The sequence below is a fragment of the Aspergillus japonicus genome, assembly GCF_003184785.1.
Source record: "Aspergillus japonicus CBS 114.51 unplaced genomic scaffold BO86scaffold_72, whole genome shotgun sequence".
Taxonomy (NCBI): Eukaryota; Fungi; Ascomycota; class Eurotiomycetes; order Eurotiales; family Aspergillaceae; genus Aspergillus; species Aspergillus japonicus.
Genome location: NW_020291709.1, coordinates 75,116 through 96,036, shown reverse-complemented (window position 1 = coordinate 96,036; position 20,921 = coordinate 75,116). Strand labels below are relative to the sequence as shown.

At 55.8% G+C, this 20,921-nt stretch overlaps 7 protein-coding genes and 1 non-coding gene across 8 annotated transcripts; 2 read left to right on the top strand and 6 right to left on the bottom strand.

Annotated features, from left to right (window-relative positions):
- Positions 1–306: 306 nt before the first annotated feature.
- Positions 307–2,410, top strand: BO86DRAFT_370536 (uncharacterized protein). The gene is made up of 3 exons (XM_025670282.1): positions 307–982; positions 1,054–1,317; positions 1,419–2,410. Exons 1-3 carry the CDS (start codon positions 629–631, stop codon positions 2,067–2,069), a joined length of 1,269 nt encoding a protein of 422 aa, XP_025523415.1. The 5' UTR covers positions 307–628; the 3' UTR covers positions 2,070–2,410.
- Positions 2,411–2,535: 125 nt separating this feature from the next.
- Positions 2,536–4,410, bottom strand: dbp8 (ATP-dependent RNA helicase DBP8). Its single transcript, XM_025669272.1, has 2 exons — positions 3,830–4,410; positions 2,536–3,677 (listed from the first exon to the last, which is right to left on the bottom strand). The coding sequence occupies exons 1-2, from the start codon at positions 4,393–4,395 to the stop codon at positions 2,594–2,596; spliced, it is 1,650 nt and encodes a 549-aa protein (XP_025523414.1). The 5' UTR covers positions 4,396–4,410; the 3' UTR covers positions 2,536–2,593.
- A 207-nt stretch (positions 4,411–4,617) lies between these two features.
- BO86DRAFT_t276 lies at positions 4,618–4,708 on the top strand. Its single transcript has one exon. It is a non-coding gene; the product is annotated as a tRNA-Pro (tRNA).
- A 491-nt stretch (positions 4,709–5,199) lies between these two features.
- On the bottom strand, positions 5,200–7,967 carry BO86DRAFT_392546 (anion exchange family protein). Its single transcript, XM_025672833.1, has 5 exons — positions 7,326–7,967; positions 6,997–7,145; positions 6,812–6,899; positions 6,245–6,741; positions 5,200–6,189 (listed from the first exon to the last, which is right to left on the bottom strand). The coding sequence occupies exons 1-5, from the start codon at positions 7,757–7,759 to the stop codon at positions 5,282–5,284; spliced, it is 2,076 nt and encodes a 691-aa protein (XP_025523413.1). The 5' UTR covers positions 7,760–7,967; the 3' UTR covers positions 5,200–5,281.
- A 160-nt stretch (positions 7,968–8,127) lies between these two features.
- bbp (putative zinc knuckle transcription factor/splicing factor MSL5/ZFM1) lies at positions 8,128–10,728 on the bottom strand. The gene is made up of 8 exons (XM_025672832.1): positions 10,470–10,728; positions 10,187–10,400; positions 9,908–10,125; positions 9,448–9,671; positions 9,287–9,395; positions 9,024–9,238; positions 8,447–8,974; positions 8,128–8,391 (listed from the first exon to the last, which is right to left on the bottom strand). The coding sequence occupies exons 1-8, from the start codon at positions 10,627–10,629 to the stop codon at positions 8,350–8,352; spliced, it is 1,710 nt and encodes a 569-aa protein (XP_025523412.1). The 5' UTR covers positions 10,630–10,728; the 3' UTR covers positions 8,128–8,349.
- Positions 10,729–10,906: 178 nt separating this feature from the next.
- Positions 10,907–12,085, bottom strand: BO86DRAFT_392543 (glutathione S-transferase family protein). Its single transcript, XM_025672831.1, has 3 exons — positions 11,832–12,085; positions 11,724–11,777; positions 10,907–11,618 (listed from the first exon to the last, which is right to left on the bottom strand). The coding sequence occupies exons 1-3, from the start codon at positions 12,053–12,055 to the stop codon at positions 11,000–11,002; spliced, it is 897 nt and encodes a 298-aa protein (XP_025523411.1). The 5' UTR covers positions 12,056–12,085; the 3' UTR covers positions 10,907–10,999.
- A 1,110-nt stretch (positions 12,086–13,195) lies between these two features.
- BO86DRAFT_217302 (ferric reductase family protein) lies at positions 13,196–15,617 on the bottom strand. Its single transcript, XM_025666903.1, has 4 exons — positions 14,677–15,617; positions 14,559–14,620; positions 14,316–14,501; positions 13,196–14,260 (listed from the first exon to the last, which is right to left on the bottom strand). The coding sequence occupies exons 1-4, from the start codon at positions 15,338–15,340 to the stop codon at positions 13,388–13,390; spliced, it is 1,785 nt and encodes a 594-aa protein (XP_025523410.1). The 5' UTR covers positions 15,341–15,617; the 3' UTR covers positions 13,196–13,387.
- Positions 15,618–17,402: 1,785 nt separating this feature from the next.
- On the bottom strand, positions 17,403–20,632 carry BO86DRAFT_347114 (uncharacterized protein). Its single transcript, XM_025669271.1, has 2 exons — positions 20,533–20,632; positions 17,403–20,467 (listed from the first exon to the last, which is right to left on the bottom strand). Exon 2 carries the CDS (start codon positions 20,438–20,440, stop codon positions 17,579–17,581), a length of 2,862 nt encoding a protein of 953 aa, XP_025523409.1. The 5' UTR covers positions 20,441–20,467; positions 20,533–20,632; the 3' UTR covers positions 17,403–17,578.
- Positions 20,633–20,921: the final 289 nt, after the last annotated feature.

The following is a 20,921-nucleotide window of genomic DNA, read 5'->3' as shown; positions in this document are numbered from 1 at the left end:
CGCGCTGGCGGCGACCTCCAACGCGGTCGAGCAACAACAGGGGGTTATTGTCAGAAAAAATGGTTGATAACTTTGAAATCATCCGCAAGAACAATTACCCCATCCTCAATGATCCCAAAGCCAAGTGGACACCAACCAACCTCCCCCTCGACGCGTGGGACACGCTACTCGAGAGGGTTTACTTTTAGTAGAAGTTGGGGTTAGTTTGGCCGGCAAGGGGACGGACGAGGAGCGAGACTCCGACGCGGATTGACCACACGCGCGCCGAGCCCACCTCCACCACTACCACTACCACTACCACTACCACTACCATTGACTCTTCTGATCGAGTCCAACTTCCTTGTCTCGACACTCTCCTTGCTTCCCATTCCTCAGGGAACTCAGTCCATCCTCCAAAGTTTGTGTTTGTGTGTGTGTGTGTACAGTACTGTCCAAGTCCCATCCAGCACGTGTCGGTAGTTCTCGCTCTCCTGGCCCGGAACTACTTGAACGGAACTACTGACTGGCGTACAACACACGTCCACCAACACACACAAACACCGATTATCGGTTCACTCCCCATTCCCCCTCTCGCGGTTCTTCTCCAGTACTTCTCTCAGGAGTCAGGAAGTACCCACCCCCACTCGCCATGCATTCCACCGCATCAGCACATACCAGCCCTGTCAAGGACGGCAGGCGGATTCTCGGCGAGAAGACCGCCAACGCGTGCCTGTCGCCCGCCCGCCCTCGCCACGCCGCCTCCCTCTCGCCAGCGAAACGGGCCTTCCTGGAGGCACCGTCGTTCACCTCTCCGTCGAAGAAGCTTCTTCCGTCGCCGCTGTTTGCCGGTCAGAAACGCACCATTGACCAGGTGGAGGGCCCCCGCGAGCATGAGAGCAGTACCCGCGAGCGCGCGCCGGCGACAGCAGCAACAACAGCGGCCCCGATCCACGCGCAAGAGGAGCTGCCTACCAAATCCGCGGCCATTGCAGCAGACAAACAGGTAGCTACTCAATGCCACAACCCCTGTTTAAATGCCATGGATAGGTTACTAAAACCCAGTCGCGTGCTCAGATCCCATCCGACGCGACACAAGAACCGAGTATTCCAGATCTAGAAACACAACAACAGCAGCAGCAGCAGCCACAACAACAACAACAACAACAACAACAACAACAACAACAACAACAACAACAAAACGAAGTAGAAGCACACCAGCAACAAGAACAACAACAACAACCCCATAAACCCACCCAACCATCCACACAACACCCCGCACCCCCCTCCACGCGAGCAGTCCTCACCGACCCCTCGACGCGCAAACGCTTCATCCAAGAGGTAACCCCCACCCCCCCCTCCAAAGTCTCCCTCCAATTCCCCCTTTCCCTTAAACCCTTCAAAGACCTTTAAAAAAAAACAACAACTAACCCCCCCAAAAGAAAGCAACCCTCCTCCGCACCCGCCTCCAAACCGCCATGCGTCACGTCCGCGACCCGCAATTCGACCGCCGCCTCTCCGCGCTCGAAGCCCACAGCCGCAAATGTCCCCGCCTGGTCGTCGCCGAAACAAGCGGATCCCACACCCCTGCGCCGGCACGTGCTGGTGCCGGTGCCGGTGCCGGTGTGGCGGATCCCAAGACCCCGGTCCCGTTCGCCACGACCTCCCATCTTCAGCCCGAGCGCAACGCTTCCCCGGAGAAGCATGCGTCGGGGCTGTCGTCGCCGCCGCTCTCGACGGGGAATGAGGCTGCGTCTGCACTACTACTAGAAGCCGAGGGGGAGAATGAAGAGGGGGAGGATGGGGAGGATGCGATGAAGACCCCCACGCAGAAGATGTATCGGCATACCGCCGGGAAAGCATCGCCGATGCAACTGAGTAGTCCGCCTGCGACGGTGTCGCGACGGAGGATTGGGACGGGGATGGGGACCGGGCTCGAGGAGTCGGACGGTGAAGAGGACGGGACGGGGATGGGGATGGGTCTTCCCGAGACGCAGCGGCGGTTATCGCAGAAGGGGGATGCGGTGGATGGGCTGTTGAAGTTGATGGGGACGGCGGAGCATGCCGGGAAAGCAGAGGCGCGGACGGGGTGATTCCACTATGGGGGCTGCTTGCTTGTTGCGCCGCGCGGCAACCGTGCCATACGGAATCAGTCCTTTGCGAGGAGAGCGTGATGCCGACCTGTCTGTCTGTCTGTCTGTCTGTCGGGCACTCGGTCGGATATGATCTACCCAGTGTCCCAGGGTTTAGGACCAAGGTTGTGGATTCGGGCACCGCGGCCCTTGCTCCGGACGGCGAATCACTCACGCCCACAGGGTTGATGCCATGCATGTAATGTATATAGAATCAGGGAGGGCTTTTGCTGCTGTCTTGTACTTAAATGGATGGATGGCAGGCAAGGCCGGCAGGCATGCGAGAGAGAGCGAATGATGATACCCTTCCTACGTTCCCCCTTCCTGCCCAGGGCCCGGGGTCTACTGTCCTCAACCTTGAACTACCCTCCACCAAGTCAACATAAACCAAATCCCATACGCAAACTGTACCATTAAACTCAATCTCCGGAACTATGTACATACTGGTACCACCACACCATCAAAACACGATCACCGGGCTCTCTCTACCGCACCTTCTTCAACTTCACCCGCCGCCTCCCCAACACATCCCGCCCCTCATCCATCTCCCCGGCGGCCTCGCGCTTGGCCTCGCCCACCACCTTCAACACGCCATCCCGAACCACCCGGGTCTCGACACTCACGCCCTCCTCCTCCCACTCGACCATCTTCCGCCCGACCCGCTCCTCAATCGCAAGCACAAGCGCCACATCCCGCTGCCCGACCAACGTGACACTCTCGCCCTTGCGGCCGGCACGCGCCGTGCGACCCACACGATGCACATAGTCATCCGGATTGCGGGGCACATCGTAGTTAACCACCATCTCGACGGACGGGATATCCAACCCACGGGAGGCGACGTCCGTGGCGACGAGGATGCGCGCGGCCGAGGCGCGGAATCGGGCCAGGTTGGCGTTGCGCTCGCTCTGCGGGAGGCGGCTGTGCAGGGAGGTGGTGCGGTGGCCGAGGCGGCGGAGCATGCGCTCCAGCAGGTCGGCGGTGGCGGTGGTGTTGGTGAAGATGATGGCGGGTTTGGTGGCGTTGGCGTCGGTGCTGAGGAGGACATGCAGGAAGGCTTCGCGGTGGGTCAGCGGGACCTGGAGGTAGGTCTGGTGGAGGGTCGGCGGGATGGTGGATTTGTTGGCGGAGGTGATCTCGGTGACGAAGATGGGGGGTTTCGTGGTGGAAGAGGAGGAGGAGGACGACGACGACGACGACATGGATTGGAGGGCCCGGACTTCCGGGGTCAGCGTCGCGGTGAACAGGAGCGTCTGTCGCTCCGCGGCCGAGGGCACCGCGCTGAGGCACGTCTCCACGTCCGGGAGCATGGATCCCTGCCCCGGGGAGAGCAGGCGGTCGGCTTCATCCAGGATGACCATGCGCACCCGCGCCAGGCCCCGGATGGTGTCCGCGCCGGAGGTGTGGATGTGGTCTGCCAGCCGGCCGGGTGTGGCGATGACCACGTGTGGCCGCTGCGAGAGGGCCAGCGCCTGCGAGCGCATATCGGTGCCGCCGGTGATCAGGAGGGGTTTCATGCTCTGCGGCGCGGAGAGGGCTTTGATTTGTTCGTAGATTTGGAGGGCGAGTTCTCTGCCCGGGGAAGATTAGCATCATGTCTTTCTTTTTTTTTTTTTTTTCTTCCTTCCTTCCTTCCTTCCATCCACCCATCCACCCATCCATCCTTTCTTTCTCGTTTCCTTCGTGGTTGCAACAGAAAAAGGAAAAGGGGCAGGATAACCCACCTCGTCGGCGTAAGCACCAACCCAAACACCCCAAACGGATCCTCCGCCCACTTCTGCAGCATCGGCACCGCGAACGCGATCGTCTTACCGGAACCCGTGCGGCTGCCGCCGATGCAGTCCCGGCCCGCCAGGATCTCGGGGATACACGCCTTTTGGATGGCGGTGGGCCGGCGCACCGCCATGGTCGTCAGCGAGCCCACCAGCCACGGCGCCACGCGCAGGTCGGTGAACGAGGACCGCGCATCCTCGAGCCCCGCCGCCAGCGCATCCTTGATGAGCACCGGGTTCGCGTTCGCGTCCGCTGCCGCCTGAGCCTCCCTGGCGACGTCCTCCTTGCGCTTGATGCGGGAGAGCGTGGGCAGGGGTGCCGGCGGCGGCGGGGCGGCGATGTAGGAGTCGGTCGAGGACTCGGAGAGGCGTCTTCTCTTGGGGGCGCGCTGCTGGTTTTGTTCGGTGTCGAGGGTGACGCCGCCCGAGTCGGACGAGGAGTCGATCTCCGACTCGGACGAGGAGTGGTGCGAGGCGGAGTCCTCTGAGATGGGGTCGGGGGACTGTGAGGGCGCCATTTTGATGGGAGTGTGTTCGATACATGTACAGTGAAGCATGCGCTTGACTTTTTTTTTTGGGGTCGATATGACGGCAGAATGGCTGGCCGCCCTGGGCGGTGTATTTGGCTAACTGCGTTCGGTTAGTACGAGGCTTGGATCGTGATGAACTCTATTTTGCACGAGGTGAAAAAGTCAGGCTTTGGATCATAATGTTGCAAAAGCAGGCTCACAATATATCAAGCCCGGGTGGTCTAGTGGTATGATTCTCGCTTAGGGATACAAACCCAAGCATATCTGCGAGAGGTCCCGCGTTCGATCCGCGGCTCGGGCCTTGACTCTTTCCAATCTTGCATTGGATTCTTTTTTTGTTTTTGGATCTCTCATAAATAAAATATGGATCTGTTGAGCTGAGTGAGTAGTTTTCATGCACCGCTGTCATGCTTCAAGTCGGTTCTTCGGGCGATGCTCGGCTTTTTGTAATGTGACTCGGCATCATGACCTCAAATCAGCCCTTGAGCATCACATTTCCTGACATCTGTTCAATTCCATGTGGGAACTGTTGATGTGGGTCGGCTGGGTGCAATTCAGTGGTAGCAATATGAGCTATATTTGCACTACTATAGCCCTCACTCGGATTTTTCATTGGCCATGCTACAGTGGTTTTGGTATGTAGACTCGTCCAGGTTGGTACGACCTGAGCCACTTTCTATGTGGAAGGGCCCTCAAGAATCCACCGACCAACATACAATCGGCGGTGATATGACATTATATATAACGGTTGAATCTAAGCCTCAGATCCATGGTCTATCATGGAAGCTATGCACAACAACAATCCCAAGCCAGCATCCACCCGAACAACAGCCAGAGCAGCCGCTGGCCGTCCCCAAAGCACACAGAGGTAGCATCAATCCTTCACGCCCGTGGTACTCCTCCGCCGCACCGCCGACCTCTGCATCTCAAACACCTCCCCCCTCTCCAGATCATCGTCCACCACCGACTCCGACGAGCTCTCGTCTCGATTCGCATCGAAGATGCCAGTATCCCCACCGCGGGCCTTCGAGTTGTGCCTCCGCCCACCCTCGTGTCCCGCCAACGCCTCTGAGCCCCGGAACGAATCATCCAAGCCATGCGTACCGCCCACGCTCTCCATCGTGAACGGACTCGCCGCCGGCCCATCGAGGGCCCCCAGCTCCTCCGCGGTGAACCACCGCGGGAACAGGAACGAACGGACGGGGATCAGCAGCAGGATGATCACCGGGAAGCCGATGGCCGCGATGGTCTGCGTGATGGCGAACGTGGCGCCGAAGCCGATCAGCTCGGCGATGACAAAGGCCCAGATGGCGGGCCGGCGCTTGAGCCGCTTGAGCGGGTTGGCGGCCGGGGTGAGACGGCGGTCCTGGGCGAGAAAGACGAGCTTCTGCGTGATGCCGTTGCCCTGGAGCGCCTGGACGCCCATAATGAAGAAGAGCCCCGCGAGCACGCCCTGCGGGATCAGGTGGACGACGATGAGGAGCGGGCCGGTCATGGTGCCGAGCGTGAGCAGGCCCTGGGCCAGGTTGCTGACGCGCTGCTCGACGACGTGGTCGGTGATGCGGATGGCTTTGCCCTTGTTGGTGTCGTCCTCGTCGGCGACGTCGCGCGTCACACAGAGGGCGGCCGTGTGGAAGGGCGCCTGCGGGATCAGCCCATTGGGGAAGGGGATGCCCAGCAGACCGGCCACGAAGGTGGTGAGGCCCAGAAGCCACAGGTCCCAGTGGAACCCGGCGGGTTTACGCAGCGGGAACTCGGTTCCCTGGGCGATCAGCGAGGACACTGGTCGAGTGGTCAGCCACGTCTAGCCCACCGCAATCTAGGGGGGTCAACTCACCGTTGTGGTCAAAATAGAACAGGATCGTCAGCAGGATCGCAAACGGGATCGCCAGGAACACGTCCCCGACGCTGATGTCCCAGAAATGGACCAACCAGCCCCGATCCGCGGTGGGGAAGAAGGCCTTGCTGGTCGGCAGAGTCGCCACCTCGACGTCCCGCATATGGCCGATATGCACAAAGCCCGTGAAGAAGACGATGGTCAACGGAGTGCCGTAGTCCTCCAGGAACTTGCGCACGAATCTCTGGAAGAGGCTGCTGTTCCCCAGCTCGCCACAGATCCAGCCCGCCATCAGCACCAGCAAGGCGACCATGATACTCAGATAGGCGGAGGTCTCGCCCGCGGAGCCCCATTGTCTGGTCAGGACCTGGATGCCCTTCTGCAGATAGATGAACGCGACGTAGAAGCCGAAGATGTCGCACGAGAACCGCGTCACGTAGGTCAGCCCATTGCAGGCGTTGGTTATAGCCAGCAGCCAGTGCATGATCAACGACCATCTAACCAGTCAGTACGGTGCCTTTACCCCCTTCAACAAGAAACAATGAATGAGAACAGGGCGAGACTTACATGCCAATCCAGCACATGAACGCCAGATAATTCGTACCTCTAGAAGCGATGATATCATAAACTGTGTAGTTGAACACCGTAATGGGACCTACCACACATTAGCACTGCGCAGATTCTCCCCAACACTTAGGACCCCTCGCCCTACCCCCATTACCCTCTCAAGAGAGGAAAGAGGAGAAACTCACCAGTAACCCCAACAATAACCAACGGCTGCGCGGCGAAGACCGAGAAAACCACCGCCCCCAGCACCGAGGCCAACAGCACCTCATTGACGCCATAGCTCTGGTTCGTTTTCTCGAACATGTCGAGAGAGAACGCCAACGCAGGGAGAATACTGAACGTGACGGATCAGTTATCGTCATCTTAGTCCAAAACACAATGTCCCAAAGCCTGATCACAATCAAGCCCCATCGTCAAACCCATCCCCAATGCCCAACCTGAAGCTCACCTCCCCAATCCTGTTCAAAAGCAAAGCAAAGCAAAGCAAAGCAAAGCGAAAAGAGGACCAACATACTTAGCGAAATACATATACACCGTCGCCGGCACGACGCGATAATCCCACGCATCCGTCCAATCACTCCAATAGTACGGCGCCCGGCGCTTGACGTCCTTGACCATGCCCCGGAACAAGTGGACGCGGTACCATTTCGATGGCGATGCTGGGCTGGTGGGGTTGTGTCGTGCCCCGGGGTCTGAGCGATGCTGCTGCTGCTGCTGCTGCTGTTGATGTTGATGTCTCTCACCTCCGGATCGGAGGGAGGAGCTGCGTCGGGACCGGGACTGGGACTGCGGGTGTGGTTGCGATTGCCATGGTTTGCGATAGGAGTGGAGGTTTGGGGATAGGGATGGGGTTGGGGTTTGGACTTGGTACCCTCCTCCTTCTCCTCCCACATTCCCAAGGCCTCTCCTGGGTTGGTCGTCCCCGTGGGTGTTGTTCCCGCCTGTCATGGATGATGAAGAGGCGGGTCCCTCCATTCTCGTCTTTTTGGAAAAATCAAACTTTGGTGGAAAAAAAGCCAAGGAGCCTTCGCCTGAAAGGCTTGAAGACTGAAAAGGGAATAGGTGAAATAAGGCTCTACTTGACTTGACAGATCATGATCGCTTTTCCGATCTGGAGGAGTTTGCAGGATCAATTGCTTTTTGGAGGAGAAAAATCGATTGATTCGAGCTTCTCCAGGAAATTGCGGAGAAAGGTCTCCGCCTAAGGCATCAATAACGGGGCCGGCCCCATAAACGTCACTCCGGCTTTTGCTCTTCGGCACTTCACCTGGATTCTAGGTTCTCCACTACTAAGAACTTTCCGAAAACATCAAAGAGACAATATTGATTAGCTAGTACACTTAAAGAGACTACGAATAAAAGCAGCAGGCCGGACGCCGTCCAGTCGAATCCAGACTCGCCGCCACGTATGCCGCCCTACTATCCTGCGAGTTCCTGTCGAATTTCATTTCAAATCAAAGCAACTCCCATGGTTCATTTCACCAGTTGAAATCAGTAGGCTTTTGTCGTTATGATCTGATGCAGGTCCTGCAAATCCCCTAAGCAGGTGGGGGAGGGGGAGGAGGCTGCTCGCTCGGGGGCTGTAACAGGTCAGTCAAGTGTGCTGCAGATTCAATACACCTAAAGCAAACATACCGGAGGAGGCGGTCCCTCGCCAGGAGGGGGTGGGGGAGGGCTGCCGCTATTGCCAAGATACATCGAGGGCATGCCCGGGGGTGGAGGCGGCACACTCAAGCCAGGAGGAGCACCGGGCGCTCCCATGCCAGGGTAAGAGGCATAGCCTCCGTAGCCGTACGATGCCTGTCCACCTGGGGGCGGAGGGGGGGCAGCCTGCGCTTGTTGCCACGGGGGTGGAGCTCCAGGGGCACCGTAGCCACCCTGAGAGCCATAGCCGTAATCGCCGCCGCCATGGCCGCCGTGACCGCCGTGGCCGCCACGACCTTGAGAAGCCCAGGGAGGCGCACTGCCATGGTCGCGAGATCCATAGTCGTCGCGACGGTCGCGGCCGCGCTGCTGCCAAGGAGCCACATCGCTGGGGGGAGGGCCACGCTGCCACGGCTTCGCATCACGGTCATCGTAGCCCTGATCGGGTCCAGCCTCGATGCGACGAGGTACGTGGCCGTTCTCTCCAGGAGCACCACCAGACAGTTCTTGCATAAGTTGCTGGTCCAAGTTAGTAACAATCAATCACAAGACACGGAAAAGACCTTACCTCCATTTCCCGGTCGACGGCGTCGCCGCCACCAATGGCTCTGCGACCGCCGCCGCCGCCGCCATAGCCGCCGCCGTTGCGCCAGTCGGAGCCCCTCTGGCGGTCAGGACAATCGCGAGCCATGTGGCCTGCATTACCACAGACGCGACAGATAATGTTGGCGGTGAAGTTGCGCTGCTCAGGGCAGTCGTACTTGCGGTGTCCGATTTGACCACCTGTCTGTGTTAGAATTGGGGAGCAAGGACGATTGGGAGCAAACCTACAGTTCTGGCAAGCCTGGTTCTCATCGTCACGGAGGGTACCGTTGAGTGCCGCGAGTTCTCGAAGCTGGTTCCGCTTGAGCTCGTTCTGGCCTTCAGGAATGGAGGCAGCCTAGGTACCATGAGCACGGTGTCTTGAACGAAGCCATAGGAAGGAAACTTACCGTCTCAATGACATTGTGCACCAGCTTCTTCGCCTTGTTAACTTTCTCTTCGGTATCCGCCATGATCAGACAGTGGAGATCCTCTTCCTGGTTGCTGGCATGAGCGGCGTCAGAGCGACCCTTTCCTTCCTTGACGGAACCCTTGCCACGGATCGCAATCTTTGCGCCGGACTCTGTCTCCATCTTCTTCAAGGTGTTACCACGAGGACCTATGAGTAAGCCAACTTTGAAAAGATAGCGGAAAACCTAGGTGTTAGTTCAAGCTGTTTTTGTTTTGTTTGTTTCAGGGTGAAAGAGCAAAGAGGAGTGCAACATCAAGCAGCAAGGGTTAGCAAGAAGCGAGCTGGAGAATCCCATCGCGCGGCGGCGACGTCGTCATCAGAAGCCCGACTCGAGCACAGAGTCAAGTAGGGATACAGAGCACAACAACGGTTAGGAGTTAGAGGGTTAGTTATCATACTGAAGTTAATCTCTGGATAGTCATTCACAGGCACGTAGACCTTCTCCTGGGTCTTAGTGGGACGTCTGTAGTCAGAGGGCGGGTGGTAGTTAGGAATGGTCTTCATCGCCTTCTCGACGAGCTTGTGGCGCTCATCCTCGAGACGCTTCCGATACCGGTATTCCCTTGTGTTTACACGTCTGCCAAAGTTATCGTACTGGGGAGGAGGCGAGGGAGACCTATAGAAAACCACAACGGTTAGCGACTCCAGTAGCATGTAGGAGAGGAAGTTCGACAAACCTGTCACCGTCCGCTGGAACCACATCGTTGATTCGCAGCTTCTGGCTGATCTCCTCGATACGCAGATGCAGCGTATACGCCTCCAGCTGTTCGTTGGTGAAGTTGGCCATGATCATGGTGGGCAAGCCCATGAGACCGGCGGCCTTGTTCTCCTGCGCATCACCCCAACGGTTGCGCTTCTTGCGCTTCTTGACACCGTCCGCGGGAGGATCAGCTAGAGACGTTAGTAAGAAACAATATAAGAGGGAGATCTTTGTCGAGTGGGGATGGAAGAGCCACTCACCACGAACAGGGCTTCGACCGCGCTTGTAGGCGCTATCCCCAGCCGCAGAGGCCGGTGTCGCGGTGCGACTCTCGTCCTCTGGGGCCTCATCGCCGCCGAACCTCCTCCGGCCCAGAGGGATGTTATTGGAGCCGGTGATTCCCTGGTTGCGCCAAGCCATGTCACTGTCAGTCAGTCAGAACCTCGTTAGTGAGATTTCCCGTGCAGGATCGTGTCCTTGCGTTCTGTGAGATGGAGGGAGCAAGAGGGGATCGAATCAACTACAAAGGCCAGAAAACAGGGCCTCCGGGGGGAAGTGGCAAAAGCTTTTCACGTGGTTGCGTGACTAAGCCCGCCGCCGCGGTTTCCCTCAGCAAGTGAGTTAAACTACCGTCAGTCCTGCAATCACTGACACCTCACACGCTTTGAATGTTCCATTCACTTTTACTCAGAATCCCATGGCGCCAGAAAATGAAATTAAGATTGATTCATGATTTATTCATTATTACAGTTCACTAACTTCCCCACCCCACACAGCCAAACAGGGTCCCCTATTTCTTCGCATCTTCCCGCATCCCCTTCAACACCCACTCCTTAGTCTCGCGCATACTCTTCTCCGCGGCCTCCTTATCCTTAATCATCTCCTTGATGGTATGCGGCGAGGGCACATGGCGACCCCTCTCGACGCCCTCGCGCTGCAGCAGCCGCTCCTCCCAGGCCTTGAGGTGGGGGAACTCGTCGATGTCGACGCCCGACCAGCCCGCGCACGTCACCCACCCCCAGTGCGAGATGTCAGCCAGCGAGATGTGGTCACCCACTAAAAACCCGGAGGTGCTCTCGCGGAGCCGCTTGTCCAGCACGCCGTACAGGCGGCGGGTCTCGTTGACGTAGCGGTTGATGCCGTAGGGGACGTGCTCGGAGGCGTAGCGCACGAAGTGGTTGGCCTGGCCCTGCATGGGGCCGACGCCGGCGTTCTGGAAGAACAGCCAGTTGTTCATCTCGTACCACTCGCGCGTGCCCCGCGGGAAGGAGATCTTGTAGTCCTTGTCGTACTGCTCGGCCAGATACAGCAGGATGCCGCCGGACTCGAAGAGGTGGATCTTCTGGCCGTCGGTGAAGGTGTCCGTCAGGGCGGGGATGCGGCCGTTCGGGTTGATTTCGAGGAACCATCTGGGTTTATTGTGTGTTAGTGGTAGGCCTCTTTTCTCTTCTCCCGAGGGAAGGGAAGAGGACGGCGCAGCAGGGGAGAGGGAGCAAAGGATAGGCACAACTTACGGCTCCTTCTGGGTGTTCTTGGAGATATCGATCTTTTCGACCTTGTAGGGCAGGCTGTTTATTGTTCATTAGCTTGTGACCTCCCAAAAACCGGGAACAGAGACATACCCCAGCTCCTCCAATGCAATGGAGATCTTAATTCCATTGGGAGTCTGAGCGGTATACAAAGTGATATCGGGGGAGCTCATCTTGGCGGCAGTAGCAGCAGCAGAAGATGAAAACAATTGGGCAGAGAGAAAGGTCTTGGAAGTGAAGGGAGGAAAGGTAGGTCGATAGGAACACCGAGCTAAGACGTTGGAGAACCGAGGGACTTTATAGAACAGCCCACTCATGGCGGGCGAGGGGATTGATAACCAGCTAAGTAATGGAGGAGGGGATGATGATGCCACTGGTGCATCGACGCCATCTTTCCACGATTAAAGTAACGTATCCTGGGCGCGTGGGGCAACTTGCCAGGCGCCAACTGCCCGTCCCATTGATCCCGATACGCTTGATACCAGAACCAGCCGCTGCGAACAACTGCGGACACTGCCAACAACTGAAGGATTACAAATGGAATACGGTAGTATCGGACTCGGAACGCGGGCATTTGTCACCGACTGGATTGGTGATCATTCTCCTCCATCCCACAAGCAAATGAGGGAAACTTTCCGCTCAACTTGCCCCACCCCTTGATTTCTAATCCGAGCTGGTCAAGAATCCCTCCGTCTCAACATTTTACCGGTAGATGCCATCTGGAGAATCAGTTGATTATGCCCATTTGTAAAGGCCTGCCCGGTTCTCTGTTGTTGGAATCTCGAAGAGGGTCACTATGCCTAATCCTATAAGCCTCCAGTTCCAAAACTGCTCCGACCTGCCCACTTACCGGGCAGACAGTTCGACTGGTAGATAGAGGCATTCACAATTAGTGGTATAAGTACAATGCCACAGCCGTGGACCGACATTCAAGTATAGAAAGCTGTTCTTATTGGCTGCATGGAAACAGAGGCTGCCCAATTCGAGGGCATCCAGCTTATGTCACGTGCGGCAACTGCCTATGTGCCGGTTTATGGTTTTTATGAAACTGGGCATTTGAACATGACCGGTTTCTTGTACCGTAAACCTCTCTTGTCGACTATGCCATTGATCATCACCAATATGCACTCAGCCATCTTCGGAATCGACTCGAATCAAGAATTGATCCTGGTCGACCTCGGTCGATGTGAATCCCGATCCAAATCCCGAGACCTGCAGCATGCCACAAACCTTGGACGTACTCCTGGTAACCAGAAATACTACTAGTACCGGTCATCCATACGTCAACGATCTTCAACTCCGGGCACTTCTGATCGCAAAGGCCAAAGAATTTGAATTGATAGGTAATATGATCAAGTATATACGCAGCCAGAGAGTTTAGTGCAAACTCACGGCCAGATCGAACATAACACACAAACAAAACTAGTATATATATACCCTTTGAGACCCAGAGTCACGGTCGCCGGCAGAAAGAAAGAAGGGAAAGGCGGGGGACAACACAGGCTCGTAAAGCGGAAATGTCAATATTCGTACCAAGAGGCCCGTGACAAATCAGATGCGGGCATCCGTAGTCACCGAGAGTTGGTAGGCTTGGGGGCCAAAATGTTGAATGCCTTTTATATAAGAGAGTCGTACCCCTCAGACGGAGCTCACCAGGTGAAGCTCTCCTCAATGAAATCGACCTGCGTGCGATCTTGTCGAGTGCGGCATACCCGTCGCACATCATCGCTCAGACCACCGTTGCCGCAGACGAGCACGCCCATCGCTCCGATCTGGTTCTCGACCTCCATGCCAACCAGGGTATCGATGTTCGGTCGGCCGGGGAACATCTGAACGGTCGCACTGGGACTCTGGATCTCCTTGGTGTTGCGCGGCCGGGTGATGAACAACATGATGCGGAGCACTTCCCGGCGACGATCCATGGACAGAATGCTAGTCATCCAGGGACGAATCCACTCGAGGTGTTCAGGGGATTGGATGATCCAGACCAGGGTCACACGGCGCGCTGCCACGGTACCCTCGGCATACCCCTGAACGAGATGGCGCACAAACGGCACCTGGTGGGTGATACCAACACCACCGGCGAAGAGGAGCACAGTGCCGTAAGAATCCATCGAGTGGATGCTGCCATACGGTCCTTCCGCTAGTGCCCGCAGCGACACCCGCCCACCAGGCGAGTTCTGCGCCCGCTGAAACAGCTTGTCGGTAAAGCCGGTTCGCCTACGTACGAGCAAGGAGATAGTGGTCTTTTGCAAGCCCATCATATCTTGTCGGTTCATGGGAATTCCTTTCTCGTCCGACAGAGACTCGGCCTCTTCGCTCCATCCAACCGAAAACGGATGGCAAGTCCACCATCCCACAGCAGGGACGTACAAGTAGATGTGCTGGCCGGGCTTGAAGGTCCAGGGTCGGGCCATCTTGATGGTGATCCGCATCGCATCGCCAGGCATGGTTTCGACAAGGGCCGTGGTGGACTCACGGCCACAATTGCGGTACACGAGAATCGCAAGCCGCGCAGCACGCTGGGATCGTGTCAGCACTGAATCATCGTCGACACTGGAAATTAGATGAACCTACCTCCAGAGCCCAGAAAATAATGCCGACCATCAGGTAGTACTGAGAAACCATACCATTGAGGTGGACCCAGAGGAAGGCGATCGCAAGCACGGCGAGCACAATGTGAAGATGGAGGAACGTCTCGTAGAAGGCGTGTCGTATGGGCGAAGGCGAATGCAACAGGAGAGCTACGAAAGCACATCCCGACTAGAGTCAATGTTAGCAAGATTCTATAGCGCATATTGAACCGGCTCGGGCACTCACAATCAGGCCAACAAGAAGGAAGTTGCTTGCCCCAAGACTTGCTCCAATCTTGGCCCAGCCCGCTAGCAAAGAGTGTTAGCATCACCTCGAAAAAGCTGGCCGACCAACGGCTACTTACATGTCTGAACCTTGGGGACCATCCAAGCCACGATGTGAGCGATGACTTCCAGTACCACGATACGGCCCTGCCAGCGGTGAAGCAGATTGAAGGTGTCGAATGGAATCTGCAACAGCGTAACCAACGGGTTGTTTCGACCGGCCATGAGGATCAATGGGATCATATTCACAGTGGCCATTGTTCCGGTGCGGTTACGGATGATGCCTGCGGCAGTGCTCTCGGTGGTGCCATATGGCACGGTGACCACACAGAGGACGACGTTCATGGCGACGATCCCAACCAGCAGAAACGAGTGAAGTCGACTCGGCAATGTACCCATGTTGACGGCCCGGGACAATTGGAATTCGCGATTGTGTCGGGCGCGGAACAAGGGCGCATAGGTGATGTGAGTTTTGATCTTCGATAGCATCGAGTCCGGCGTCACGAAGTATAGTTGTCGCTCATTGTTGAAGCTGGCCAGTCTTCGCAGATGACTCGAGAGTCGATGCCACATCTTCCACACATACACAACAGCCGCCATCAGACCCAGCACCAGCAAGCTCAGCCGGGCGAGATCATCATTGAGCATCTCATACATCGATGTGTCGCCGCCACCACCACGCTTTTCTAGCTCTTCAGCAGAAACAAGTCCAACCAGGGACGTACACAGAATGAAGGATAGCATTATGAAAAAAAAAAAAGAGATTCCAAGGACGGGAAAAAAGAGAGAACGTCAAAGGACAGTGAGCAAGGGCTCAGCAACAGGTCACCCGTGGGCCAAAACGAGAGATATCTTCTATGAGAGACCGGCTCTGCGTAGAAGGGATTTTCCACGAGGGAAGGAGGACAAATGTGATGCCAAATGTATTTTGACCAGTCAGTCTGGACAGAATAACCAAGATCAGGTTGTTTGCAAGGTCTTATGGTGGATAAATGGCACCAAGGAGGCAGTGAACTGGATCCCACAACCACCTGGATATGGTGATCACCAACAATGGCGTTGTCTTCGCTTTCTCTCGTCTCGTCTTTGACTCGCTTTGTCACACACAACAGATCCCCAAACCAAGATTCACAGGAAACAAAGCCTTGCTTTCCTGAAAGGTGAGAGGAATGAGCGGTCGCCGGGAACCCGAATACTTGGGCCAAATTGTAAAGGTCGGCGGGCAACGAACGGAATGCTGAGCTTTTGGTGAGCCAGTCACTTAGTCCTACAGCTGAACAGGAATGAGAGGATTGAGACTAATGGCTAGACCACAATCCACGAAGCAAATGGAGACAAGACCCCCAGAAGAAAGGGACAGGGAAAAGAAAATAACACAGACCCCGAAAAGAAGGGGGTGATAAGAAGCAAAAAGTGGAGGCAAAGAAACGAAAGGACCACCTGGGATCATATGAAGTGAACAGAAAAAGAACAGACACTGTCAAGGGAGAAGGGAAACAAAAGTAGGCTTTTCCCCAGCCGTGGGGATTGATTATACATAGATAGAACAAGCGAAAAAAAAATCCCCTTCCTTTCTGCTTCATTATCTGTGTCTTGCCCTGTGCTTTGGTCTCGAAGCCCACTACTGGCCGACTGTCATCGGGCCTAGAGGGGAGGGGGAAATTGAGTCAGTGCATTACAGGCTCATGGGGATGCTGAGCCGGTGCACCATCTTGAGCTGGAGCTTCTTGGTTCAGATTATCATCATGTGGAGGGTGGAGACGAGAGTTGAGGGAGAGAGGGTCGTGGGGCCTTGGCTGGTTGGACTCCTAGCTAGCTAGGCCGATAGACTACAGGAGAAGTATTCGCCTCTGAGCCCAGGAATTGGACATATCCATCCAACCGCGGTGCATCGTCGGCTCCAAAGGAAGGATTGGCGCCCGCCACAGCGGCTGATCCGGGCGACCGCGAATTGGCAAGGTCAATGTGAATGGCTCGATGCTGAAACAATCAAGCGGAGGTCGGGTTGAGATCTCGCGGCTTGGCTGACGCCCTTGCGTCGGGCGAGCCAATGCAGGCGGAGGGACGAGAGACGCCGGCGGAGTGCAAGCGGGACAGAGTGGGTTTCTTTCTGCGCTTGTGTGGGAAAAGGGAAGCCTGGAAGGCATCGGTGAGGTACGGAGTAAGGTACAGTACCGTCGCATGTAAGTAGTACAATTGGAAATGAACCAGGATTCGTGCCGATGCATAATGCAAGAGCCTGAAGAAAGTGCTGACGCCGGGCGGTTAAACACCACGCCCGACAGTGGTCGTGATGGCCGTGATGGTGGTGAGAATTGCTCAGGACTGGAGAGAAGTTGTGTTTGATCTTTCCTCACCCTCCACCATACGACTATCTTGCGGGATAATGATCAGGGATAAGTCCCCATCAAGTTGAAACACCCAGTCGCGGCCGTTGATGGAGTTGACAGGTTCGAGAGAGAGGGAGTGACACCTGACAAAGTGCCAAGTTTGCCCGTCACTTCTCCATCTCAAACATCTCAAACACTTCTAACCTTTTCCAGTTGGCTTGCCCCGTTCCACTCCGGATAAAGAATTCAGGGAGTCGACAAAAGGACGGAAAAATCCATCATCACCATCAACGCCGAGAGTCCAAGAATAACTACGGAGCATTAATCAATGTCTCTCTTCTACTTGAAACCGGATCTCGAACTGTCAATGATGCCATGCTTATGATTAATGAAACCCTTTCGGTGCCAAGTTGATTCCACAAACCCTTTTTTTACTCTATCAATGATTAATCAAACAGACCATCCAAACAAATACTCAACAATGGAAAACAGTATCCTAATCGCCCCGGGTATCATCCAGAAAACTATAAACTAAACCTGAACCGAAGAATTTCCTGATAAACCGCCCGCCATGCCCGACAATTCATGCGCACCCTGAGGAAAACCATGTAGAACAAACGGCACTAAAATACCAACACAAAGAGGTGACAATTCAAGCCAGAAAGCTGAGCTCATCGTCGCTGTCCTCGTCGGAATAGGACATCACCGGCGGTGACGGTGGTAGTCGTGCGCGACGAGGTCGAGTCGTTCTTCTATTCGACTCGGTCACAATGGCAGTAGGGGTGACGGCGGAGACGGAAGCAGATATTGAGGCTCGAGCTAATCGTGCCGATTTTCTGCAGACTAGCACGGCATCTGGTTGAGTCCTTGTCGTGTCAACTGCAGGTGCAAATTTGTTGACGATAACCACTTCAATCTGGGGCAGGGAGTGAACGCTACTGCAACCACTCGGAACAGGGGTCAGATCCTTGCTGCCGACGGTCGATACTCGCCTTCGAGATGATTGGATCATGCGGTTCTTGGCCTGGGAGAGGTCGCGGAGAGCCGTGCGAGTCCGGGCGGCTACAGGGGCAGAGTCTGATTCGCCTGGCCGTTCCGGCTCGTGGCGCGTAGCGCCAGAGCTTCCTCTCGTCATCTTCAGCGAGGCCGATCGAAGTCGTTTGGGCGACCGCACCTCAAAGTCCTGCTGAGCACGTTCCCTCTTGCCGGTCAACGATGGTGCGGATGATGTCACGCTGGAAGCCATCGTCTCGGACGGAGCTGGGCTGGCCGAAGCGCTACTTCTCATTGAGCAGTCAAGATTCGACGCGAGTTTCGCCCGGGCGGCCAGGGGTTTGGAGGCAGGTGTGTTCGCAACCCATTCTCCAATACTATCCTCCCATCGATAAGTATCGCTGGGCTGGTCGGCAGATGCTTCACCCGCTGCAGCACTCGTTGCAGTAGGCCGTGTCGCCGCCCTCTGCTCCTGCTGTGATGAGATAGCTTCACCTTGCATCTCTAATGCCCATGCGTGGTCATCCTCGTCCAGAGTCATCTCCGCCAGTAACATCGCAGCTTCGGCTGCGACTTTATCCAGCAGAAGAGACACCCCGGCCAAAGACGTCAGCCGAGCGAGTCGTGTGACCGTGTCTTTGATCCTCCGAGGAGTGCGAGTCGGCTCGGATTTGCGCGCATGCCCGCAGCAATGGAACACTTGTCGGACGAACTCGGCTAGCTCCTTGACCGTGTCCTGCTGCGCAGCCAATAATAGACAAAATGTATTCATGTGTTGTTCTGACAATGCATCAGAGCACATAATCAGATTGTACGGGACGTCTTCGTTAGCCTGTAGTACAACATCGCCCAACAGGACATATCCGCGGCGGAGAGATTGTAGTCCCTGTGCTTGAATATCCCCAGGCGTCGAGGTATTGCCAATGGCTCTTTGAACGTTAAACGCAAAGCGCGTGACCATTTGTCGGATTTTGAGCCCGCTTGTCCTTTCGTCAGGCCCGGATGCTTGCGTGCGTGTAATGCACATTCCGCATAGCGCGGTCACAAGACTAGCGATGAGATTGCTCAAGGCGTCCTGGATAGGAACAGGGCATGGAGCCCGGCCTTCAAGCAACGAACTCGCATTCGTTGTGGACGCACGTGTGTCTTTCGATCTCACAGAGCGCTGCGCAGGTGGGCCTTCAAAACGAGCCGAAATCGCACCCGTGTTCGGATAAATGCCAGCAGAAGCGAGAACGATGGCCTCAACGGCTTTTGTCGCAGCCGCGGAATCCCCGTCTCCAGCAGATACCGATTGGATCGCTCCATCAACGCACTTTTTCCAAAGGCTGGTGACCATCCATTCAGGAGGGAATACCCCTCGCGTGAGAAGCTTCGCCAATTCATCGTAGAAGAAGGACCGCCGCGAAGGGACGCGCGAGTAATAAACACGCAGAACCCGAATAGGGTCTTCGCGATAGTCACTAGCTTTGGATGGTCCAAAAGCCGACGGATAACCGTAAGTGGCGACATCAAGTAAGCAACGAGATAACAAAGATTCAAAAGCATCGAACTCATCATGTTCCAAGCACACCTTGAGCAAGCGACAGGCGGCCAATCGCGGGATCCATCCTCTCCGGATCATATCCGAGATCAAATGGATGCCTCGAGCGCGCGCTGTTTCGCGGAGCGGCTGCCACCCGCTGTCGTTTGACGCATAGAAGGCCTCAAGCTCAGTAAAGTAAGCATCGCACATATCAACCTCCCCGTCTTCCTCCATTTCATCTTGTAATATCTGCTCCTCCGCAATGAAATCCGGAAGGCGGCGCAGAGCCATCGACATCAGCGACCGCGGTCCGCGTGTTCTTTGTGCATGTTGAGGTATAACTGTCGGAGTTTCGCGAGTGTTATTCAAAAACTTAAGAAGTACTTGATCTAAATAGCGCGCGATATCCACAAATCCCGGGTTACCACAGATATCGAGGACCTCTTTCCAGGAACCTTGATAAGCAGGGAAACTGCTATTGTTGGAGCGAGTGCCTTTCCGACTGTCGCTAGCCTCGCCATCGCCAGTGGCCGATATAACGTTCCGGAACAGTTGTTTTCTGATTGACGAGGAGGTGTCCAAGGACCCGTGGGATCTTCCGGTAATCAGGGGAGTCGCAATCTCAATCGCGCCAGGCAACGTCCGCTGCGCCTCCGGGCTCTGGATTGTCAATCGAGTCCGTCGTCGCGCGCCGTTCCTCTGCCCCCGAGTCGAGTAGTTGTGTCGAATCCGGCGGCTCGGGGGTCGTCCGGGAATCCAGGCGGGATCGTCAGGCTCTTCGTCCGGGTAGGTACAGCCTTGGTCGGTCGCGGGTTGACCACTTCGATTCGACGAAACATTGATGCGCTCTGTGCTGGCGTTGCCAGCATTGGCTTTCGTTTTCGCATCCGCGACACTGGCGCGGATCTCGTGATGCTTTTCTAATCGGTGGTAGACGGAAGTCAAAGGGCGCAACATGCGGTTTGCCCACCTCGCGGTCGGTCGGATATCCTCCATGTTGCGCCAGTCGGCTGGCGATCTGCGCTTCGAGGTCTCCGTCAATTCCCGATCCAGATATCTCAAGGCAACTGAAAAGGGAATTTCTTTACCGGAATTGATGGGTTCAATGGTGTTCATAGATAGTCCATCTTTTAGCGGGATCGCGACCGGGATCTTCTAAGCGACTAGACTGCTTGCTAATAGATGTTATGGGATGTGAAAGGAACAGAAAGTCTCCAAAATCCAAAATAAGATACTTTGTAAGAAGATACAAGGATTTCCAATGCAAGATAAGATTGGAGGGCCGGAGTGCAGAAAAGCCCAGGAGATATGCAGCTTTGAGAGAGGGACAAAGAAGGTTGGGTGTTGTGACCGCAGAACGTAAACATTGGCACAATCGCCGAAGGCGGTCAAGCGCCCTCGTCTTTGTCAGGGCGGTGAAGTCCATGATTAATTTACTGGATCAACTATCAAAATTGGCATCGGTGGAAAAAGAAAT

Coding starts and splice junctions, on each gene's coding strand:
- BO86DRAFT_370536 (XM_025670282.1), top strand. CDS start 629: ATGCATTCCACCGCATCAGCACATACCAGCCCTGTCAAGGACGGCAGG. Junction 983..1,053: donor CCATTGCAGCAGACAAACAG/GTAGCTACTCAA, acceptor TCGCGTGCTCAG/ATCCCATCCGACGCGACACA. Junction 1,318..1,418: donor GCAAACGCTTCATCCAAGAG/GTAACCCCCACC, acceptor CCCCCCCAAAAG/AAAGCAACCCTCCTCCGCAC.
- dbp8 (XM_025669272.1), bottom strand. CDS start 4,395: ATGGCGCCCTCACAGTCCCCCGACCCCATCTCAGAGGACTCCGCCTCG. Junction 3,678..3,829: donor TTGGTGCTTACGCCGACGAG/GTGGGTTATCCT, acceptor TTCCCCGGGCAG/AGAACTCGCCCTCCAAATCT.
- BO86DRAFT_392546 (XM_025672833.1), bottom strand. CDS start 7,759: ATGACAGGCGGGAACAACACCCACGGGGACGACCAACCCAGGAGAGGC. Junction 7,146..7,325: donor GTGTATATGTATTTCGCTAA/GTATGTTGGTCC, acceptor CGTCACGTTCAG/TATTCTCCCTGCGTTGGCGT. Junction 6,900..6,996: donor GGTTATTGTTGGGGTTACTG/GTGAGTTTCTCC, acceptor AATGTGTGGTAG/GTCCCATTACGGTGTTCAAC.
- bbp (XM_025672832.1), bottom strand. CDS start 10,629: ATGGCTTGGCGCAACCAGGGAATCACCGGCTCCAATAACATCCCTCTG. Junction 10,126..10,186: donor GTTCCAGCGGACGGTGACAG/GTTTGTCGAACT, acceptor GGTTTTCTATAG/GTCTCCCTCGCCTCCTCCCC. Junction 9,396..9,447: donor TGCACAATGTCATTGAGACG/GTAAGTTTCCTT, acceptor CATGGTACCTAG/GCTGCCTCCATTCCTGAAGG.
- BO86DRAFT_392543 (XM_025672831.1), bottom strand. CDS start 12,055: ATGAGTGGGCTGTTCTATAAAGTCCCTCGGTTCTCCAACGTCTTAGCT. Junction 11,778..11,831: donor ATTGCATTGGAGGAGCTGGG/GTATGTCTCTGT, acceptor AACAATAAACAG/CCTGCCCTACAAGGTCGAAA. Junction 11,619..11,723: donor AAGAACACCCAGAAGGAGCC/GTAAGTTGTGCC, acceptor CAATAAACCCAG/ATGGTTCCTCGAAATCAACC.
- BO86DRAFT_217302 (XM_025666903.1), bottom strand. CDS start 15,340: ATGCTATCCTTCATTCTGTGTACGTCCCTGGTTGGACTTGTTTCTGCT. Junction 14,621..14,676: donor GGTCCCCAAGGTTCAGACAT/GTAAGTAGCCGT, acceptor ACTCTTTGCTAG/CGGGCTGGGCCAAGATTGGA. Junction 14,261..14,315: donor TTATTTTCTGGGCTCTGGAG/GTAGGTTCATCT, acceptor ACACGATCCCAG/CGTGCTGCGCGGCTTGCGAT.
- BO86DRAFT_347114 (XM_025669271.1), bottom strand. CDS start 20,440: ATGGAGGATATCCGACCGACCGCGAGGTGGGCAAACCGCATGTTGCGC.